The sequence below is a fragment of the Periplaneta americana genome, chromosome 1, assembly GCF_040183065.1.
Source record: "Periplaneta americana isolate PAMFEO1 chromosome 1, P.americana_PAMFEO1_priV1, whole genome shotgun sequence".
NCBI classification, from domain to species: Eukaryota; Metazoa; Arthropoda; class Insecta; order Blattodea; family Blattidae; genus Periplaneta; species Periplaneta americana.
In genome coordinates, this window is record NC_091117.1 from 144281560 (window position 1) to 144305076 (window position 23517).

The window sequence follows — 23517 nt, forward strand, 5'->3', positions numbered from 1 at the left end:
GCACAACACAGACAAATGAAAAGTATATCGATTTTCATAGCAACCATATTATTATTATTATTATTATTATTATTATTATTATTATTATTTGCATGCATAACTCACTTCTTAACTCTGCCAGAATAAATGAATAAAATAAATAAATAAATAAATAAATAAATAAATAAATAAATAAATAAATAAATAAATAAATAAATAAATAAATAAATCCCTTGGGTTGGGTAACCCTTTCAATATTACCTAGATGGTGATCTAATTTTGTCATTCACTGGCCACCTGGTACTTATATCACACAGTGTTTGCTTAATTCCATATCAGTGTAGTGTGAATTCAGTTATAGTGCTTTCTACACGACTTAGTCCATACGTCTCATCATCTTTGTGACCACAATATTTTATCTAGGCCAGGCCTGCAGAACTCGTAAGTAGGGGAAATATGACGTCAGCCTCACTCCATTTCTATTGGGGATGATTGACTTCTACGTAGAGATTCTTTGCGTGTGGGAAGGGCTATCAGTGGCGGTACTGTAATTTTCAAAAAGGATTGTAATAAGTCATTGTATTTATAATGCGTTATGTCGTTTCAAGGTTTACGATTATGCTAGATTTTCTGTCGGTAGTTTCTTTGAGATTTCTTTGCACCTAGCCTGCTTTAGAGTTTCCAAAACTTTCCTTCTATCATCATCCACGGAAACTTAAATTTGTAGCATTTAAGTAATGAACCTTGAAAGTTAATATATCACTATCCATTTCAATACAAAATGAACACAAGTAGTAATGTCCTCAATTTAACAGTATATAAATAAATAATCAATGTACAAGAGATAGGTTTCGAAGTAAATCCCGAAAAGACAAAGTATATGATGATGTCTCGTGACCAGATTATTGTACGAAATGGAAATACAAAAATTGGAAATTTATCCTTTGAAGAGGTCGAAAAATTCAAATATCTTGGAGCAACAGTATCAAATATAAATTATACTCGGAAGGAAATTAAACAAAGAATAAATATGGAAAATGCCTGTTATTATTCGGCTGAGAAGCTTCTGTCATCCAGACTGCTCTCAAAAAAGATGAAGGTTAGAATTTTTTATATTACCGGTTGTTCTGTATGGTTGTGAAACTTGAACTCTCATTTTGAGAGAGAGACAGAGATTAAGGGTGTTTGAGAATAAAGTGCTTAGGAAAATATTTGATACTAAGAGGAATAAAATTACAGGAGAATGGAGAAAGTTACACAACGCAGAACTGCACGCATTGTATTCTTAACCTGACATAATTAGGAACATAAAAATCCATATGTTTGAGATGGACAGGGGATGTAGCTCGTATGGGCGAATCCAGAAATGAATATAGAGTGTTAGTTGGGAGGCCGGAGGGAAAAATCTTCGGGGAGGCCGAGATGTAAATGAGAGGATAATATCAAAATGGATTTAAGCAGGGCTGGGCATCGGGAGCGGAACCCTAGACTCTAGACTCTAAACGGGGACGCTTAATATTCATACGGCTCCCCGTGAGAGAGTAGCATCCGCTCTTGCTGCCCAGCTCTGGATTTAAGGAAGACGGGATATGATGGTAGAGACTGGATTACTCTGCTCAGGATAGGGACCGATGGCGGGCTTATGTGAGGGCGGCAATAAACCTCCGGGTTCCTTAAAAGCCCTAAGTAAGTAAGTAAGTAAGTAAGTAAGTAATCAATATATAGTTCATAATAATGAACTTGTCCGAAAGTTTGTCTATTCCATAATTCTTAATATGGATTTTATTTAAATGTTGTTTAATATTGAAATGACGAATAGAAATAAATTGGATGGGACACAGTAAACGAACAATTCTTTCGTCTGCTTCAATAACAAAATAATCATATTTCATTTCCTTTGGAAGTAGTAGAACTGCAGTGCGCGTATTGTGTACCTGCCGCCGCTAGGATGAATGTTCATATAGGCAATTGTAACTAGAACGCTATGACCACACTGGTAGAAAAGGTGAGTGGGGTAGAAAGGGTAAGAAGACAGTCTTTCTGAGGAGCTACAGTTCTGCAGGTCTGATCTAGGCGCATCTAATATTTAACTTACCATAATTAATAGCGACCAAGTCTTAACGTTACAATTAGGCAACATTGCTTAAACGTGAACGGCTCATGTTGTTCTGAACGGAAGCCGCGATGTACATGAATTAAGTCGCATTAAAAGGAATGTAGCGTTTCTAGTATGAACATATAGAATGTAAAATTAACATTTGAAGCTTTGCAACGATGGGGAATTTGATCTTTCGCTTTACATACAAAAATTCTTCAAGGAGTTTCCTTCTCTATCAGACATGCTTTATGTATGTCCCTCCTACTCTAAACAGACATAGAGTAGGATTCCCGTCACTTGGGTACAGTACTGCACTCAAGGCAATAAAAACACAGTACACTGATAAGGAACAAACATTCATGTCCACGAACGAAGCATTACAAATGCGCCTAGTTACACTATTACGTAGGCTACATAACGGACAAGGCTAGCATGGTTGATTCTCAATGTCTCTGGACATGGACGAAGTCAACCTTCTTGAATCCTGCTAATCTGACAATGTAAAATTTCTCTTATAGGGCTACGTTCATTGCCCTTGATGTGAAGATGGTAGGCAAAGATGATAATTAGCAGAGCTAAATTTCTGACGTGGAAGAGAAACTGCTAGTAATTTTCTTATTAAGTCGTCTCATTCAGGGACACAGTTCACCTAGGCGTCATAAATCTATGATACGGTATTTCCATCTTTACTTTTATTCTTCCAAAATAAATCAAAATCTAACTTTTTATAATCCTCACTTGAGTTTGAATCCACGAATTTCGAATAAAATGGCAAGCATAATAACCAGAGACAGGAAGTTTAGCCATTATGAATCATTAAAATAGGCAACCAAAAGGGCATTATAAGTAGCTAAAATACGCAATAAGAGACAATTACAAAAACCTTGCACTAGACCTACAACGTTGCATTTTCCACAAAGGGATTTCGGCAGCAAGAAAAGCTTTACATAAATCGAATGCAAATTGAGATTTTCGACTCGATGTTGCAATTACTGTTGGAAGCAAAGAAATCTTCTTCCCATTACCCTTGGAAAGTGCATTTTTGTGTTTGGTTATACTGATACGAGTATGTTGCGATATGAAATATTTAGCTAGCTAAAACAACGTATCCACACCTGTGGAGTAACGGTTAGCGCGTTTGGCCACGAAACCAGGTGGCCTGGGTTCGATTCCCGGTTGGGACAAGTTACCTGGTTGAGGTTTTTTCCGGGGTTTTCCCTCAACCCAATATGAGCAAATGCTGGGTAATTTTCGGTACTGGAACCCGGACTCATTTCACCGGCATTATCAGCTTAATCTCATTCAGACGTTAAATAACCTAAGCTGTTGATAAAGCGTCGTAAAATAACCTACTAAAAAAAACTACAACAACGTCGCAATGAAAACTGAAAGAAAAATAACCGTTAAAAATAACGTTAGACCCGCACTTATTGTTGCCTTGTCAAATAAACACATGCGATAATTAAAACGCTTTCTGTTATACATTTTTGCACGGCAGCATTCATTGTTGCAAAGAGAATATGAACTGACTGAAAGACAATAATATACATTCGGTGAAATCACTTTCATTGTAGCGGTTATAGAAATAAATTAAAATATACCTGTAGGCAATTTTTAATAATAAATTAATAAATAATAGATAAATAATCAAATAAAGACAAAAAAAACATTTTTTATTTTGTAAATTAGGCATTTATATTAAAAAGGCAGAAAAGGGCAACATAAAAGTGTGACGTTTAAATCACAAAGGTATGATTCGTACAGATTTACTTTCAAAATGAAGATCGATTTAACACATTTAAAAAGGCATTCTGCCAAAGTTCCGGTCTCTGATAATAACCATTCGAATACAGAGGAAGAACCATAGCCAGTTAAATACAATTATCTATAAAAAAAAATATGTCTTTCAAGTCATCGCTTGAGTTTTAAACCTAAGAATTTTGAATAGAATGACAAACACGACAGCCATTCGATCATCGAGTTAGAATCATAGTCAGCTAAAAAAATATGTCACTGAATGACAGGTTGTTTATCTGAGATATTAAGTCTATTTCCACATGGAAATTCTCACTGCAATGCTAATGTGAAAGGTTATCAAACTGAACAGTTCCTTCCATATAGATAACATGTGAGTACTAATATAGGGGGTATTTGTTACATTCAGTATATAATTACATTGTACGTTATCTTATATACGAACAGATGATTAAAATAATCTTTCCACTGTGTAATAATTTAATTAACTGTACAAGAAGTTGTAATATCTGGAGCTCGCTGACTGTCAAGGTCCATTGCTTAGAATATTTATTTATACGCTGCCCCACACTATACATATCTGGTTCTGACTTGGTATTGGCTGAATGACACTGCAAGAACCAGTTCTAACTTGGTCAACTTACACTCAACATCTACAACACTAGATGTATCTCAGGATGACCTTAGAACATGCTTACAGAGTTACTCAATATATGTACGTATTATCTTCTTCAGGCGAGTACAGATTTCGTTATTTTTTTACATCCTGATGAAAGTATTGAGGAAAGAGGGACGAGAGGCGCTTTTATCACGTCAAATCACTAGCAAGTTGTTTTTCCATATTCATGTAGTTGTCATCATTAGAGACAGGATTTCCATGCAAATGTATGTTTTTATATAAGCTTGCTACAGTTCTCAAACTTTGTAAATATCCGTTTCATGGCTTAGTGATTTTAAATATGTATGTATACTTTTCCCGTGCATATTTGCATGTTTTGGTCTTTTTAGTGGTAAATTCATGCATAATGCATGTTTTTTTTTTTAGATTTTAAGTTTAATAATGCATATTTTGAGGTTTATGTTGCATATTACATCCATTTTTATAGTTTCATTGCATATTTTATATTAAATTGCATGATTCTGCATTTTATAAATGTTGCCTCGTAGAGTTTGCTATTTCTAAGCTTACAATATTTGAGTATATGTACTGAAAAATATAAGTGAAATGCTAATGGTTTGCAGGGTTTCTACCTGAGGACTTTGAACCTTACCAGCTAATCCTCTCATTGTATTGTCACACTGGAATTTCACACTCCTCTTCTCTACAAGTCTTACCCTGAGGCTAAAATTATTATTAGAAGGATGCCTCTTCTGCTCCCTCCCATACTTTGTAGTTTGGCGACAATAGCACTAAAATGCTACCTCTAACATGCTTTTAATTTGGACAAGTAGATAGGTAGAAGGTCTGCAGTAGGCTACATGTACAGGTGTTTTGTGAATTAGCTACTGTATTTGTGTTCTGTGAAGTGTTGTAATGTCCCCGATTAAATGTTCGAGAAGAGATCTTGTGGCACAGTGGATCAAGGGAAAAGAATATCTTAGAAATTTGGAAGGACTGTTAGTAGTACATTGTGTCATTCTAAAATAAAATGCAAGTTTCCATTTTGATAGTGCATATTTTCAGTGTTTTTTTTTCTTCATTATGCATATTTGGCCATTTGATAGTGCATGGATGCATGCATATTTTACGATTTGATAGTGCATGAAAATCCTGTCTCTAGTCATCATGTTTTCAAAATCATTGCTATCCTGTTTTTTCAATCAAACTTAACTGGATAAGATGGCCAATCTCTTAAAATCCTGAAAAATTTCGTATCTCTGAATGAATCTTAATAATATAAAAATACAGTTAGAAATAGAGATTTTTAGTCGTGTAACAGCTTCTACATTTTGTGCTGAGTTACCTTAAATGCACCATTCTGACTATTGGAAGTTCAGGGTTAAAGTAAACTAAATGGGAACGTGAAACATCCAAAGAAACTATTTTTAAAAAATCCTAATTTTCTGCTGGGTTTTATCTTGGAACGTTTGACAGTTTGTTAGCCTAGTGAACGAATCGTCGCTACTGGGAAACAGGATTTAAATGGAACGAAATAAACATCCAAAATTAATAGTAGAACAAAAATCGGAATGTTCTAGAATCGTATAACAGTTTGCATGCTTTGTGATGAGTGGACAATCATACTAATATACTAATTTTCACTGCCACAGCAGAACCGTCAGGGAGAATAGCTTGACCACGTCAGAAGGATGGAAGAACAAACAGTGCCGACGATTATAGTACCACAGTCTAGTATATACAGTCACGAAGGTCAATACGTAGTAAATATGCATCCATAGATAGTTGCTAACCACTAGGATCGCTAATATCGCCTCATTACAATGTGAAATAGTACCGGTGTAGTCTATTGTTCCTAGCACCCTCGCAACTCAAGCTTCGTGACTAGACTGTGATAGTATTGTCTTTGACTCAGGAGAAGACGAGCGCGGAATAAGGAAAAAGGGTAGTTAATAGAAAATGTTACGACAATAGTGCAATACTTGAACTACTAGTAAGTGGAAATAATGAATTCAGGGGAATAGAAGATAATACAATACTTTAATTCACTGGAACTTAATAATAATAATAATAATAATAATAATAATAATAATAATAATAATAATAATAAATAAATAAATACGTGAAGAGGGTAGACTACAGTGTTCTTGTAAAATGTATTACGTTTCTTTGATAGGTATGGTGTATGAATTGAACAACAGGAAGATAGTGTGTCTTAGTTTATCATATGTAATATCTTTTAATATCATGAATGACAGCCATTTCTTTTAATATAATTGAGATGTACTGTAGAAGTTTTGAAATTACGTCTACTGACCATAAAATATTGTACGAAGCATTTAATAAGCAACGGCGAATCCTTTAAATGTCCCAAATGTCAATGTCATTTAACTCTTCTGCTACGAATATCTAGAACCGAACAGCGCTCTGAGCGGCGGAATTGGCGTTACGCGGGAACCACTTTCGTATTTCAAGCGCTATGCGCCAGCTTGTATAATCTCGTAAGCAACGCCGCATACAGACACTACAGCTAGTACAGAGTCTGTTCTACCTGCACTGACGTTGTGTTGACACTTCGAGAGCACGAGTTGCTCACCCATGACCATTCCTATGCATCACTATCAAATCGAGCTAAAAGGGGACGAGGTGCTACCAAGTGGACGCATATGTTTGTTTCTTGTTTTTTTTTAATTAGTTATTTTACGACGCTTTATCAAGTGCTGTGGTTATCTAGCGTCTGAATGAGATGGTGATAAAGCCAGCGAAATGAGTCTAGGGTCCAGCGCCGAAAATTACCCAGCATTTGCTCTTAATGGATTTAGGGAAACCTCCAAAAAAACCTCAACCAGGTAACTTGTCCCAACCAAGATTTGAACCCGGGTCCGCTCCTTTCACGGTCAGGCATGCTAACCGTTACTCCACAGCTGTGGACGCATACGTTTGCTGTCATCAAATAACGAAACCATATTGGATTTATTACAGTCCCTTTCAAAATTATTTAATTATAAAAGAAGAATGTCTTTCTCAATGTATAAAATACTGACAATTGGCATATCTATAAAAAATTAAGAAAAATGCAAATTTAAAAATATTTTAGAATACTGCGTGACTTTACAAAATACATTTGAAAAGCCAGAAAAATAGAATATTAACTTCGTGTTTCAGTCTAGGGCATTAGCTTTCCAGACAGGTTTACAAAACCCGATTCGTGTAAGAAGTTTTGGTGACTGAAGATGCAATGAGACAAGTTTCACAGCTGACACTCCCTCCTCGTTTGTCAATACTATTGTTAAAAAAAAAAACAGATTATAATGGTCTTTACACTCGAAGTGTCACGATCAAGAAAAAGGAATTTTGTTAATCCGTCCCCAGTCGACTTTCATAATCTATCTGTGCGACCGTTCTTTTCATCTGTTCCTCAATACTACTGATTAAATTTCTTATATCCACCAGAAATTTTTTAGAAAAGAATGAAAACTAAAACGTAATTTGTATGTTAAAAAACAGGTCAACCGAAACACTCAAACTACCTTTGCATGCTAAATTCCTATCAATAGAAATGATATAAATATTGTGTCATAGACAAGAAGAGAAAATAACTGTTAAATGTGTATTCAGTCATTTATTTAGATCTATTGAGGAAACATATTATATTACAAATAAAAGTGACAGGGGATTTGAGGAAAATCCCTATGATTGCGTATAACATCCATACAGGAGTTAGGGTAATGCAATTAGGATAAATAAATACAATTTTCTGTGATTTAAATGTAGGCTATCTAATGAACAAGCTATGAATAACAGTCAATCCTCAAATAATAACCATAATGCATTAAACCAGAATGTACTATTAACTGGACAAGTAAAGAACTGTTTCTGAGCCACAGACAATTAACAATTAACTGGTATCCTGTATATAAGCACATGAGAATATCCCATAAATATCGTTATCTATCTGTATGTGAATAACGCCAATCTTATATTAGCTTTCTATGGTTACACATGACATGTATTAGAAATGAGTCTGTTAAGCGTACATAATTTTTAAATAAATTGTAACCCTCTCCCATGAATATAATTATAATAAACTTTTCCATGTAGGTTATATATGCGCACGCACACACACAGCAATAAGAAGAAATAAAATAAAATAAATTGAAGGCAATAAAAGGAAATAAAATAAAAGAAATGGAAAGCAATAAAAGAAAATAAAAAGACAGGACGATGATATAGGAAAAAAGAAAAAGAAAAGAAGAGAATAAAACAAATAAAGAATAAAATAATGACAAAGAGAATGGCAAAATATACAAACATAATGAAAGAGGGGAGAAACTGTTCACAGAAAACATGCATGTTATGGTTAAGTTATGCTGAAATCTCTTATTAGCAACTTACCGGCAATTCTGTCGAAAGAGGTTGTGAATCTGGTAACACTGCATTAGTAGGCGGTGCTGGAAGTGCTGACAAATTCGTAACTACCGGCTGGCTGCGGGGCTCCTCCTTAGCTGTCACAATGGCCACAGGAGTCACAGCACTGTTGCCTGTAGGAGTGCCACGACCTCCTCTGGGCTGGTTTCCGCTGAAATTGAAGTGACAGAGTACACGTTTAGCCTTAAGAAATCAACAGGTACATAGCTTTACTACACTATGTATCTTTACGTTACTATACGTAAAATTACGTGTGAGTGCGATCACCTGTAGACAGGTGCAGAGCTTTACTGTTCTGCGTATCTTTACGCAGAAGAGATTATTAACGAACATCGCGCGGAAGGAGAATACAGGGAGAATAAAGCGTAGACAAGGAACACTAGGGGAAGACAAGAAGAATAAGGGGAAAACAAGGAACACAAGTGGAAGACAAGGAGTACAAGAGCAAGACAAGGACCACAAGAGGAAGGCAAGGGATGCAAGGGGAAGGCAAGAAGAACAAGGGGAAGGCAAGGAGTACAAGAAGAAGGCAAGAAGCACAAGAAGAAGGAAATGAACACAAGGGGAAGGCAAGGAACACAAGGGGAAGGCAAAGTACACAAGGGGAAGGCAAAGTACACAAGGGGAAGGCAAGGAACACGAGGGGAAGGCAAAGAACACAAGAGGAAGGCAAAGAACACAAGGGGAAGGCAAAGAACACAAGGGGAAGGCAAAGAACACAAGAAGAAGGCAAGGAGCACAAGAAGAAGGCAAGGAACACAAGGGGAAGGCAAAGAACACAAGAAGAAAGCAAGGAGCACAAGAAGAAGGCAAGGAACACAAGGGGAAGGCAAAGAACACAAGGGGAAGGCAAGGAACACAAGGGGAAGGCAAAGAACACAAGAAGAAGGCAAGGAGCACAAGAAGAAGGCAAGGAACACAAGGGGAAGGCAAGGAACACAAGGGGAAGGCAAAGAACACAAGGGGAAGGCAAGGAACACAAGAAGAAGGCAAGGAGAACAAGGGGAAGGCAAAGAACACAAGGGGAAGGCAAGGAACACAAGGGGAAGGCAAAGAACACAAGAGGAAGGCAAGGAGCATAAGGGGAAGGCAAAGAACACAAGGGGAAGGCAAGGAACACAAGGGGAAGGCAAAGAACACAAGAAGAAGGCAAGGAGCACAAGAAGAAGGCAAGGAACACAAGGGGAAGGCAAAGAACACAAGGGGAAGGCAAAGAACACAAGAGGAAGGCAAGGAGCACAAGGGGAAGGCAAAGAACACAAGGGGAAGGCAAAGAACACAAGGGGAAGGCAAAGAACACAAGGGGAAGGCAAGGAACACAAGGGGAAGGCAAAGAACACAAGAAGAAGGCAAGGAGCACAAGAAGAAGGCAAGGAACACAAGGGGAAGGCAAGGAACACAAAGGGAAGGCAAAGAACACAAGGGGAAGGCAAGGAACACAAGAAGAAGGCAAGGAGCACAAGGGGAAGGCAAAGAACACAAGGGGAAGGCAAGGAACACAAGGGGAAGGCAAAGAACACAAGAGGAAGGCAAGGATCATAAGGGGAAGGCAAAGAACACAAGGGGAAGGCAAGGAACACAAGGGGAAGGCAAAGCACAAGAAGAAGGCAAGGAGCACAAGAAGAAGGCAAGGAACACAAGGGGAAGGCAAAGAACACAAGGGGAAGGCAAAGAACACAAGAGGAAGGCAAGGAGCACAAGGGGAAGGCAAAGAACACAAGGGGAAGGCAAGGAACACAAGGGGAAGGCAAAGAACACAAGGGGAAGGCAAAGAACACAAGGGGAAGGCAAGGAACACAAGAAGAAGGCAAGGAGCACAAGGGGAAGGCAAGGAACACAAGGGGAAGGCAAGGAACACAAGGGGAAGGCAAGGAACACAAGGGGAAGGCAAGGAACACAAGGGGAAGGCAAGGAGCACAAGAAGAAGGCAAGGAACACAAGGGGAAGGCAAAGAACACAAGGGGAAGGCAAGGAACACAAGGGGAAGGCAAGGAGCACAAGAAGAAGGCAAGAAGCACAAGAAGAAGGCAAGGAACACAAGGGGAAGGCAAGGCAAGAAGCACAAGAAGAAGGTAAGGAACACAAGGGGAAGGCAAGGCAAGAAGCACAAGGGAAAGGCAAGAGCACAAGAGGAAGGAAGGAACACAAGGAGAAGGCAAGGAACACAAAGGGAAGGCAAGAAACACAAGGAACACGACGGGAAGGCAAAGAACACAAGGGGAAGGCAAGGCAAGAAGCACAAGAGGAAGGAAGGAACACAAGTGGAAGGCAAGGAACACAAGGGGAAGGTAAGGCAAGAAGCACAAGAAGAAGGCAAGAAGCAAAAGAAGAAGGCAAGGATCACAAGGGGAAAGCAAGGCAAGAAACACAAGGGAAAGGCAAGAGCACAAGAGGAAGGAAGGAACACAAGGAGAAGGCAAGGAGCACAAGAAGAAGGCAAGAAGCACAAGAAGAAGGCAAGAAGCACAAGAAGAAGGCAAGGATCACAAGGGGAAGGCAGGGCAAGAAGCACAAGGGAAAGGCAAGAGCACAAGAGGAAGGAAGGAACACAAGGAGAAGCCAAGGAGCACAAGAAGAAGGCAAGAAGCACAAGAAGAAGGCAAGGATCACAAGGGGAAGGCAAGGCAAGAAGCACAAGGGAAAGGCAAGAGCACAAGAGGAAGGAAGGAACACAAGGAGAAGGCAAGGAGCACAAGAAGAAGGGAAGAAGCACAAGAAGAATGCAAGAAGCACAAGAAGAAGGCAAGGATCACAAGGGGAAGGCAAGGCAAGAAGCACAAGGGAAAGGCAAGAGCACAAGAGGAAGGAAGGAACACAAGGAGAAGGCAAGGAGCACAAGAAGAAGGCAAGAAGCACAAGAAGAAGGCAAGAAGCACAAGAAGAAGGCAAGGATCACAAGGGGAAGGCAAGGCAAGAAGCACAAGGGAAAGGCAAGAGCACAAGAGGAAGGAAGGAACACAAGGAGAAGGCAAGGAGCACAAGAAGAAGGCAAGAAGCACAAGAAGAAGGCAAGAAGCACAAGTAGAAGGCAAGGATCACAAGGGGAAGGCAAGGCAAGAAGCACAAGGGAAAGGCAAGAGCACAAGAGGAAGGAAGGAACACAAGGAGAAGGCAAGAAGCACAAGAAGAAGGCAAGGATCACAAGGGGAAGGCAAGGCAAGAAGCACAAGGGAAAGGCAAGAGCACAAGAGGAAGGAAGGAACACAAGGAGAAGGCAAGGAGCACAAGAAGAAGGCAAGAAGCACAAGAAGAAGGCAAGGAACACAAGGGGAAGGCAAGGCAAGAAGCACAAGAAGAAGGCAAGAAGCACAAGAAGAAGGCAAGGAACACAAGGGGAAGGCAAGGAACACAAGGAGAAGACAAGGAGCACAATGGGAATCATAATGTAGGCCTACTGTAGAAACAGCGATTAAGATATTCAATCCAGAAGAGGACGAGTGTTACAATGGAGAATATTGAAAAGGGTTATCGTAAGATTGTTTATACATTAAGAAACCGATAATATAATAATAATAATAATAATAATAATAATAATAATAATAATAATAATACCACCAATACTGTATCTCTCATCACAACACTGAATAAGAAAGCGAGAAATCTGTTTCCTTATGTTTGAGCGAGCATTAGTCATTGCTCACCAGAATCTTCTCTAATTTAATTTCCTATTACTCTAGCTGCTACTGCTAGTGCTACCACTACTATTACCCCATTATTATTATTATTATTATTATTATTATTATTATTATTACTTCGTTATTTAACGACGCTGTATCAACTACGAGATTAGGCCTATTTAGCGTCGATGGACTTGATGATCGAGAGAGGATATTTAGAGAGATGAGACGGAGGATTCGCCATAGATTACCTGATATTTGCCTTACGGTTGGGGAAAACTCGGAAAAAACCCAACCAGGTAATCAACCCAAGCGGGAATTGGACCCGCGCCCGAGCACGACTCCGGATCGGCAGGCAAACGCCTTAGCCGACTGAGCTACGCCGATGGCTTTATTATTATTATTATTATTATTATTATTATTATTATTATTATTATTATTATTATTATTGTAATAACAAGATAATACGATATTTTGAAAATTCAATTACGGTAGGTACTAGGGATGAACAAAACTAACTGCCGCTCTCGCTCGCTGTGTTCGTTGCATTTTTCTTTCGAGTCTCGTCTCGTCATTCTCGTGCGCTTCGAGTCTCGCTCATCATTCTCGAAATAGCATTTGGTCAGCGTAGAAAGATTTCGTAACTTTGAATAACATACATCATTGAATTAAATAGCCTAACATTATAAATGTTTAAATGAGACAAAAAGAGAAAACAGAACAGTATCTTAGTTATGAAAATGTTCTGATTCTATTATATGGTATTACCTATTGTTATATAAATAGAAAAAAAAAGCAATTCTCAAATAAATTTGCATTTCTAAGAAATATAAAACATAACATTAATATCTTCTTACTTGAGATTGCACACTTGATCTCAAACATATGAAAAGAAAATTCCTAGCCTTTTAATAAGGATGTAGTAATTAAATAAAGACTGGGAAACGGATTATTATACACTGAAAGGTAGAGACGATGTTTCAAATAGTCTACTTGATTGTTTATACATATAATTATAACAGTTGCCAAAGTAGATAAAAGTTCAGTCAGATATAAACAACTGTGGCGATTCAAGGCTGCTTGACCTTCGGGACTTCGGGAGTGATCAATCTCGGCGTCTCAAAACACTCACAAGCAGTCTTTACGTTAACGACGACGCGACGTATAGAACACTGTCGTGCGGGTTTTCGGCTTTGCGGGCGCTGTTAGTCTTGTTTTCTCGATCGTTGTTCATCTCTAGTAGGTACATAGATAATTTTTTTCCAGTTTCCTTATTATCTGTCACTGGACTAGCGATTATCTCGTTGATTTAATAATCATAAATATAGACGACCTTCCATATAAACGAGCTTCGTGTTGTTCTGTTTGAATGGTTTTTTTATATTTGTTTCTAAGTCGACAATACTATACTCCCACTGAGTATAAGTAAAAGAGTGGATGTTATATATTTTCTAAGGCCATACTATAATGAAAATTGTTCTCAAATGTTACTTTCTGGAAAGAAATATTCTTACTAAATGTCTGTGTAATATGAATGATTTTCTCTTTTTTTTTTTTGCATTATCTCCTGGCTTAGTTTCCTCAAGAGGGACACCTTATTGGTGTCGCGTATAAGATTCCAACGAGTCTCCGGACTGTTCACTGAACATAAATACTGCCACTATTTTAATAATCTTGCATCTCTAGCCCTATTCATGTCAAGAGTTAACTTTTCGCGGTCTTACCTCAGTTAGTTCACGACTTCCGACTACAGAGACCGGAAGATGAGTCAGTTTTTCGGGGTACTTCGGTTCTTCTTGTCATACTAACTAGATAATACTACTACTGCATTATTATCGCCAATTTATCCCATCGTCACTAAATGCAGTTTAAAATTCTTGTATCCCGACTATTATTATTATTATTATTGTTATTGTTATTATTATTATTATTATTATTATTATTATTATTATTATTATTATTATTATTATTATTGTATAAATGTCCATGGTAATTCGGTAAACCACTAAGCAATAACCTAAGCTCCAATCTAACACACGATGATACTTTATATATTATAGTATGCTGACATGCAATTAAGTAAGCCTATGATAATCCGATATGCCCTAATTTTCTGGGGAAATGGAACCAAAATTGGAAGCGTCTTGATTTTACAAAAGAAAGCCATTAGAATTTTATGTAAATCAAACTATCTGGAACATTGTCGGCCACTTTTCAGACAATCACGGATTTTAACAATCATAAATTTCTATATATATATGATCTAGTACTTTACACTCGACAAAATATCGACAATTACTCATTAGTGGCCAATATACATGATCATGAAATTAGAAATAGTGAATAAACTAATATTCCATATTGTAGATTACACAAGAGCAACACAAACGTTTTAATTATAGGGATGAAATTATATAATAAGCTCCCAAGTCAATATTATAAATTACCAATCAATAGCTTCTAAACCAGATTTTACAATTGGTTATTAAATAATTCTTTCTATTCTGTTGCTGAGTTTTTCAACACAAATTTGTATGAAATTGTATTTTAATAAATAAGTTTAATTGCAATTTAGTTAGTTTTCTTTAATTTAAAAGTTTCAAATTATTTCATGTTTTCATTGTATTATTTAAATTTTACTGTTTCTTTTATTAGTGTTTTTTAAATGTATTTATATGTTTTTCAATGTATTCTGACGAAGCCTAAAAACTGTATGCCTAATGGCCGAATAAATTGAATTGATACAGGAATATCATGAACAATGTATTAACTATGAGATCAGAGGAAGGAGGACACACTTGACTATCTATTAATAGGTAAATATGTCTTGAAGGCGCATGGGGGCAATGGGGCATGGAATTAGGTGGTGGTCGGCACAACACTCCGACCGCCATTTACCCCTGGAATGACAGCAGACCGCAATCAAGTTTTCATGTAGAACTTCACAAAAAAAATACTTTCAATGTACTTCAAGCACCTTCATAATTAAAGCAGTGCAAAGACTTACGAAATCAACATAAAATATAACCTCGTCAGAAACTTCAAATGGCAAAATACAAAGTGCAATCAATATATTTACAAACTGCACTTGTATTTATTGTGCCGTTAAATATACAAGCGCGTGTCACTGAAGATCATTGCTTTCATGCCTGCTGAGTCCGCCTGTTAAATAGTGCCAAATTGCCTTTAACACTTAAATTGGCAAAACTTCATTTCTCAGACTAGTTTATTAAACCGTGTCGGACTGTAAAGAAAACAACTATCGCAATGTCCATATTTCATATTATGTCGTACAATATTATAGTATTGTGAAATTTTAATTTTCCTACCAATTTTTTTATTGTTCTATTAAAATTATAGCATAATAGCCTATTAACCTGTTGTATCTTATAGAATACTTTGCGAATTCAAGGATTAAGAATTGAGCTTCTACACGTGATTTTGTGCAAATATGTCAAGGACCTATTGCGATACTGTATTTCCTGGAATCTCTTCATTATACGACTTATGGCTAGTCTTCTTCTCTGCCTTTAGTATAGTTTCCAGGCGTTTACCTGGTTCTAGATCTAGATAACTTCTTCGTTTCCTATGCCCTGTGTGTTGCCTACATTCAGGGCAGTCTGGAAATTTATTGACTGTCCCTTGTATTTGTACACAGCAATGGCGGAAATTATTACTAGGCCTAATATTTTTTGCAGACGAGATAAAAGGCATTAAGAAAGCCACATTGAAAATTATGAAACTATAATGAAATTGTGAATTGCAGAGACCCTACATGTCCATTTGAGTAATTTTTTCAGGAGACACAAAAAAAAACCTTCAAAAGCGTTTGGTATTTTGAAGTGATTTTCTTTTTATTAAAGCATAACAATAAGTTTCCTCTGACTGAGATTTTGGCTCATATGTACATATATTATAAGGCAGGACATTTCACTTGATGATATGTCAGAGGAAGAACAGTTGTTTTTATGCATCTGAAATCTGACTGGTGTATTATGTAGCTAGTCGGCGATGTATGCAATGAAGGGGGAAAGGAACTGGCCACCCTACCGCCATTATCTCCTGGCCTAGTTGCCTCATAAGTGATGCCTTCTTGGTATCACTTTTGAGATTCAGACCTATCTTCGAACAGTTGACTAAACAACAACAACAAGTTCTATTATTTGACATACTTGAACTTATTTTTTTTTTTAATGTAGTATTTTCTGGCAAAAAAATTAACGTGGAGTTTCTGCAATTCACGATTAGTAATAATCATGTTAGTTCTTTAAAATAAATTTTAGATGAAGAAGAGGGAAAGGGACCTGGATTTGTGGTGTTCCTGCAATTTTCTTCAATTCACTGTAAATTTTTGTCGCAGTGAAATGTACACTGAACCAGAGCTTTTTTTAGTGTGCAGTCATACACAATTTCTGTAGTAATAAACCAATATGTGCAGTAATAAAACAAATTTTGTGCAGTAATAAAAGTTAAAAGACAACAACAAATACCAAGTGATTAATGGAAATTTGCATTGTACAAGTTACATACAGTTACAATAAACGGAAAAGTACAAGTAATGTAAATAATTGTAGCATAATTATGCAAAATTGATGTAAGAAATTAACTCGTAACAGCCAACAGTATCTTAGAATTTTGGTGCCGATTTGTGCAGTAATAAAAATTGCTTTAAAAAAACTCTGCTGAACACTGTAGGTGTGAGAAAAATTGAATTTAAAGAAAAGTGTGATGTGAGGTTTCTGAAATTCACGATTCAATTGTTATGGTTATTTACGATAATAATAAAAATAAAATCGATTTTGAAATACTGTATTAGAGACTGTTATTAAACAATTGTAACAGCTTGAACATAATTAAATATATATTATGTTGAAAATAATGGAACTACATTTTATTGATTCAATGAAAATTTTTTGTAAACAGGATATCGACACTGTCTACTACCAAAACTTACTTTTAAACTCAAGTCGCTGGTACTTCATTCAGTTTTCTATCCAGCACGTAATTCATTATTCCAGCTGCATAGGCTAATACTGCAAGTATCAACTTTCCAATGACTTAAACGTTTCGGTTCATACTTTTTGTCAAAAGCTTCACTGAAGGTCCTTTTTTTTTAAAGCTTTAATATCAACTTAGAGTGTTTGATTACTCAGGACGGAAGACACAGGTGTTCCATTGATATTACTTTGATGCTACATTTCTTCCTCTCCCTCTCATACGTACATGCAATAGTTCCATGGAATTAAAATTAGTATATTGATTGGTCAATATTAGGATTACTTTATGATATTGAGTCAACAAGACATATTGTGTACACTTTAAAAGTATATGACCGAAGAAAAATTAAAACAGAATATATATTTTAATACGGAGGAATATGTTAGTCATTTTTCGTGAGAAAAATCATAAAAATATTCAATATGTTTACAAATTAGTGAGGTTGTGAATTATGATTGTGGAAAAAATGTTGATAAAAGCTTTACACATTACTGTTTAAAAGATACAAGCTCCACATAACAAATTTAAATGCAAATAGATGTCCATGAAATGTAACTATTGTTATAATAAACTAACTATACTACTTTGTATTAGTGCGATGACATTTTTAATTATATGTACCGGTACCAGTACTACAGGTTTGGGTAATTACTGTTACGTAATACACAATTAATCACTAAATTAAGGTTATGACTAAAAATAAGTTTAAAAAAGGACAAAAGCGGATTACAGATTTATATAAGGTACGTTTTAAGAATGAAATTCGACAGCCCTCAAATGAACTATTAAAAAAGCATCTAAATACAAGTTACATTTCCTACTGATCTCCACAAATATAAGAACTACTGTAGTAGTAAAATCTCTAAAAAATATATATAAACTTCAAATTTCAATTAAATGTTTGCGCAAGATAGTTTGGAATAACAAACAAATAATTATATTGCAGTTTTGAACTTTATGACTGTAAAATATCAATAATGATTTCATAACGCAGAACAGCTTTTAGTAAACTTCCGTGTGGCCCTCTTTTTGGCGATTTTCAATGTCACACTAACGTGATGTCAGTTCGACGCCAGGCCTCCACTGATACGTTACAAACGTCACGTACACAATTCACACATTTGTCCTAGATGCAATTCGAATCCAAGATGTATTTTTCTAGTTATAAACAATGGAAGTGACATATCTTATTAGAGTAGAGAGGTAAGACCTGTCCTGTGACCTTATCATGTGGCGTGGCTATATTACCAATGGGTATGGAGGGGGAAGATATATTTTAGTCTGAGATGAACTTACGTGTGAGTAGATTCGTATAATATTAACCATCATGAAACAAACTCTCTTTGTAATGACTCATTCTTTCCTCTCTCGCACAGCTCACATGTCAGGTATCGCCTCCTCATCTATACTATTATAAACAGTATAAAATTAAGATTTTGTAATTAAATTGTTAAGTGCGGATGGAAATATATTATTCATGACTACAGCATCATTGTGAAGCAGTGACTGTCAAATCATCGAGAAAGTTTGCAGTAACAAAATTAGTAAAGACATATTATAGGGTATTTAATAAAAGAAAAATTGCATTCAACTACAAACAGTCGAATGTGTACAACAGACAAAAATTTATACCTCCAATCAATAGCTGTTAATTTACGCATGCGCAGTTCGTGGTAAACATCCAATTTATTATTGTAAGAGGTGTTTGGAGGAAAGTGAATTTACAAAAAATAGATGAACAAATGTTTTATTCGAGGAAGAAAATTATGAAAGTGATTATTTTCAATTTTATCCAAGAAAGGAATTCAATGGTTAGAAAATAACCTCCAGTTACAGAAGTTTATGGACCATTTATATGCAGTATATATGTGCTTACACAATGACGGCTCTCCAGCCTCCTCGACACTGCAGACGTCGTGGACGTTTGTGATAGTACACAAGTCTGGCATCTCCGGCGCCTCGTTGACTGATATGACGTCTTCTGAATGTCACTGCAACCCTCTTTCCGAGCAATGCCAATTGTATTCGTTGTTCACTAGGCACTGGGGACATGGCATGATAGAAGCGAGCACTAACCACGAAGTCATCATGGGCCAATGTCACAGTATTCACGAGAACCAACATGACTAATACACACTTTCTTCAACCACACACAAATTAAATTATTATCAATTTTTGCAGAATGAACGTTGAAACTGTCAGCCTTGTCAAGTTGAGGAATGAGAATCTATATTCTAGTTAATGTCCATGTTGAATGGCGCTTGGTCTCTTATGAGGTAAAAGTCACACACCCGAAAAATTTACGAGTTTCAGTAACGGAAAGGAGAGAGTTAAAAATGAAACACGAAAATTTCAAGTATTTAAATAAGCTATCAAAAATATTTTAATCTATTCCTATTGTCCTGATTCTGAGAAATACTTAAAACATGTTGAACTTAAGCAACAAAGAAAAATTTCCTTCAAAAACGAAGGTAGTATGACTCATTAATACTGTTAACAGAGTAACAATACAGTCTTCTTAATAAAAATATATATAAAGAATTGGTTTTGGAATTTATGTGGGGCCGTCAGGGGACCTACACTTTCCGCCAGTTAATTTGCGACCCCTCTTTCTCGTTGATACAATACCATTATTGCAGCCGACACTTACACTGTAGGTGACCAAATAATCATAAAGCAAGGAATTATATTCGTAAAACAAAAGTCCGTCGAGGCCAGTTGAAATCTGATTGTTTTGGATAGCCTGATTTCCGTTGTTATTGAAGCTCTTTTTTAGATGATGGTTGTAGCAATGATGGCGGAGGGGCTGCAGTTCAAAATTAGGCTCACTTCTCTTTACCGCTGGCTGGAGGGGCTGCTTGTCAGCTAATGTAGATGTCTTGACGTACGATGCGGATGTTCTGTTGGACTCCAGACTTGTAAATTTCTGCGTGCCCTTTAAGAGTTTTGGATGTTTCTGTGTACACCATTCCCAAATGTTGACGCTTTGTTTGGAACACAGCGATGCAAAACAATCACACTCACGTGCGACTTTTAGTCCCGAACGTAATTTTAATGTCCGTACACTCATTCGCTATAACCACAACAATGCCGTAGTGAAGAACAAATGAAAACGCAACAGCGTATTCGCCTTTTAACGTAACCCCTTTGCCTGATGCATTGACAGGAAAAGGGAGAATGCCGGAGGCAACGTTATTTATTATACTCGGTTACATTAAGGTGAGATAAACACTAACACGTAACTCTTTTTTTAGAAAACAAACGTTTGGGAGGTTCCGTTTAGACAAAAAAACACCGAAGTCACTCCACGAAAGTGAGCAAAAACACTGCTGCCTGGCGTTGCTGCAACTGAAGTTTTCCAAGCTTAGCGAGGCTGCCAGCAGCTATGAACGGCTTCCAACTGGTTTATGCCAGTTGTTGCGGCATTCTCGAGCCTCGTTCGGACGAAGTGGTGGGGCAGAGGGAATGATTATTGAAGATATGTTCGGGAGACATCGGCAACTTTCGACATCTTCAAGGAATGGGTGCGGACATGAGGACTGCCTAATATTATTAATTTGTTTTCTGTTCCAACCAACCTATACTGGCGCTGTTACGATGAAAATACAAGATTTGACAACATGAATACCGCCTGAATCCAGCTTTGGACCAATAATTAACGAATGCAAAAACATGTCCAGCTTATATTTATATAGATGTTTATGTAACGATAATTCATGACGAAGGTACCACACTGTCGCAGAGAAACGTGTAAAAATATTAAACTTGTTGTCATTCTGGTCTGTAATTAAAGTACAACTTACATAACGAGCTATTTCGAGAGACTTACATTTAGTATAGCTAACAATTCTCACACAATTCAAAGGTTCATTGTCAAAGCAGAACGTCTTCGTACTAGAATAAAAATACCAAAAATAAATGCGGTTAACTTGTGATATAGCGTTTTCTATTAAATCTATAATGCAAAGCACAGGAATAAAGTTTCTAACCGGAAAATCCTGTATTATAGCTAAGTACGTACGCGGAAATTATAGATTCATTCTATTGGCCACTCTATGCGTGTGTCACGTCATATCTGTAAAACCATCGATGCGAGAAGGTACAAGTTTCTGTACGATACTCAACTGGAAAGTGTACACAGAAGAGTTAATATTTTACAGTCACTTCAATTATACTAATGACACAAACAAGCACGGAGGTTTTTTAAAGAAAATTTTACTACTGCACAAATTGGTACAGTACCGAAATTACAGGAATGACACATTATTATTATTATTATTATTATTATTATTATTATTATTATTATTATTACAAATATTAAGCGAGAACCATTGGATGAAACGCCAGACTCCACAAATAATAATAACGGCGGCAACAATAAATTGTAGATTTTACCTGCTTACAACTTGTTTAAAAATCGAAGAGCTAGCAAACGTGTTAACAATGGTCACGGTGAGTTAGTACTCAGTATCTACAGAGAATATGATTTTTAAAGTCTGTAAGTTACTGATATATTCAGCCGTGCTGAGAAATATAAAAAAACAGCTCGCAGGAGGATCAACACATCAAAGAATAAAAAGTTCTAAGACACTGATGACTTTTACAAGATAATTTTTCATATTACATCTACATAATTCTGCTATACTTTGTTTACATTGCTTTTAATTTGTATTAAGCAACTCATACAATGTAAATTTGTATTAATGTTAGACTATTGCTTTCACGTATTCTGTTGTATTTTTTATTACTGAACAAAATTTGTTTTATTACTAAGGTCTACGCACAATGCTTTTATTACTCCACAAATTGTGTATGACTGCATAAAATAAAACCTGTGAGAAGCGCACATGAGCGCCATAATTAAAGGAAATATATATTATATATTGTATTTTAGAAAATTAAAGTCTCCTTAGACACTTTTGATGCTGTGTTCAAAAGAGTGACTAACGGTCACGCAAACCACACGTCGCAGGGTGACCCCCGAGGGAGAAATTTAATAAAGTTAATATTGTTGTTTAGTCAACTGTCCGAAGACAGGTCTGAACCTCAGAAGTGATACCAAGATGGCACCACTTATGAGACAACTAGGCCAGGAGATAATGGGGTAGGGTGGCCCCCTCCATTGCATACATCGCCGACTAGCTACATATTACACTAATCAGACTTGAGATGCATACAAACAGTTGTTCTTCTTCTGACACATATCGTCAAGTGAGATGTACTGCCTGATAATAGATCTAACCAGGTTCTTGGTTGCTTTTTCCAATTTTTTTACTTAACTTTTACGTGAATATTTCAGGTTCTTTTAGGCAACTTATACGACAGTGCTGGGCCATAGTGCCCCCCTCCCGTAAATTCAATTCAAGCCTATTGCAATATTTTGTTTAATGGCTGCTCTCTCTCTCTCTCTCTCTCTCTCTCTTAAATAATCGTATCTTAAATATCTCCCTTAGAAGAGTTCACAATAGGGTAGAGTTTTTTAGTGGCACTTTGTCCGTCTACCTGTTTTTCTCCCTGTGTGTCTGCCTACATGTATAACCACTTTTTCATTGAACCAATCTTCATTAAACTTTATATTTTCATTGATATCGGACAAATAGCAAAAGGCACAACTATAGATACAAACATGGAAGATCAATTAGTTCGGCATATCCTTCGGCTTGATTCTAAAGGTTATATGGATTAACAATTAATGACGTAAGAAAATTGACATCCTGACGTACAACAGGATAACATGTTTGAGTACTATCTGGTTCTAGCCGAAAATTGATGTGAAATTCGCGATGAAGAAGACATTACCACTCCCCAAAAACACCACAGACACCATTTGCACAAGGACATTTAGACTTGCCTAATTCCTCACCTACTACTGATACTTCCTTTGAAGAAATTCGCCAGTTGCGCTAATAACACTTCCATCTGGTTGCAAAAGAGGAAGAAAACTGCAAGACTCAGACGTAATGACGTCTGAAAACTATAGGAAACAGCTGAAGGAGACTAAACAGCAAAAAGAAGTTAGGCTT

General features: G+C 36.7%; 1 protein-coding gene across 11 annotated transcripts in view; it reads right to left on the reverse strand.

Moving 5' to 3' along the window:
• Nucleotides 1–23517, reverse strand: part of gem (transcription factor CP2 like gemini) — a 506340-nt gene that overhangs the window by 23793 nt on the left and 459030 nt on the right. For all 11 annotated transcript variants that reach the window (XM_069828902.1, XM_069828883.1, XM_069828892.1 and 8 more), the window contains one exon: nt 8847–9030. In XM_069828902.1, coding sequence (XP_069685003.1) covers nt 8847–9030 — 184 coding nt within the window. The remainder of the gene's footprint in view (nt 1–8846; nt 9031–23517) is intronic.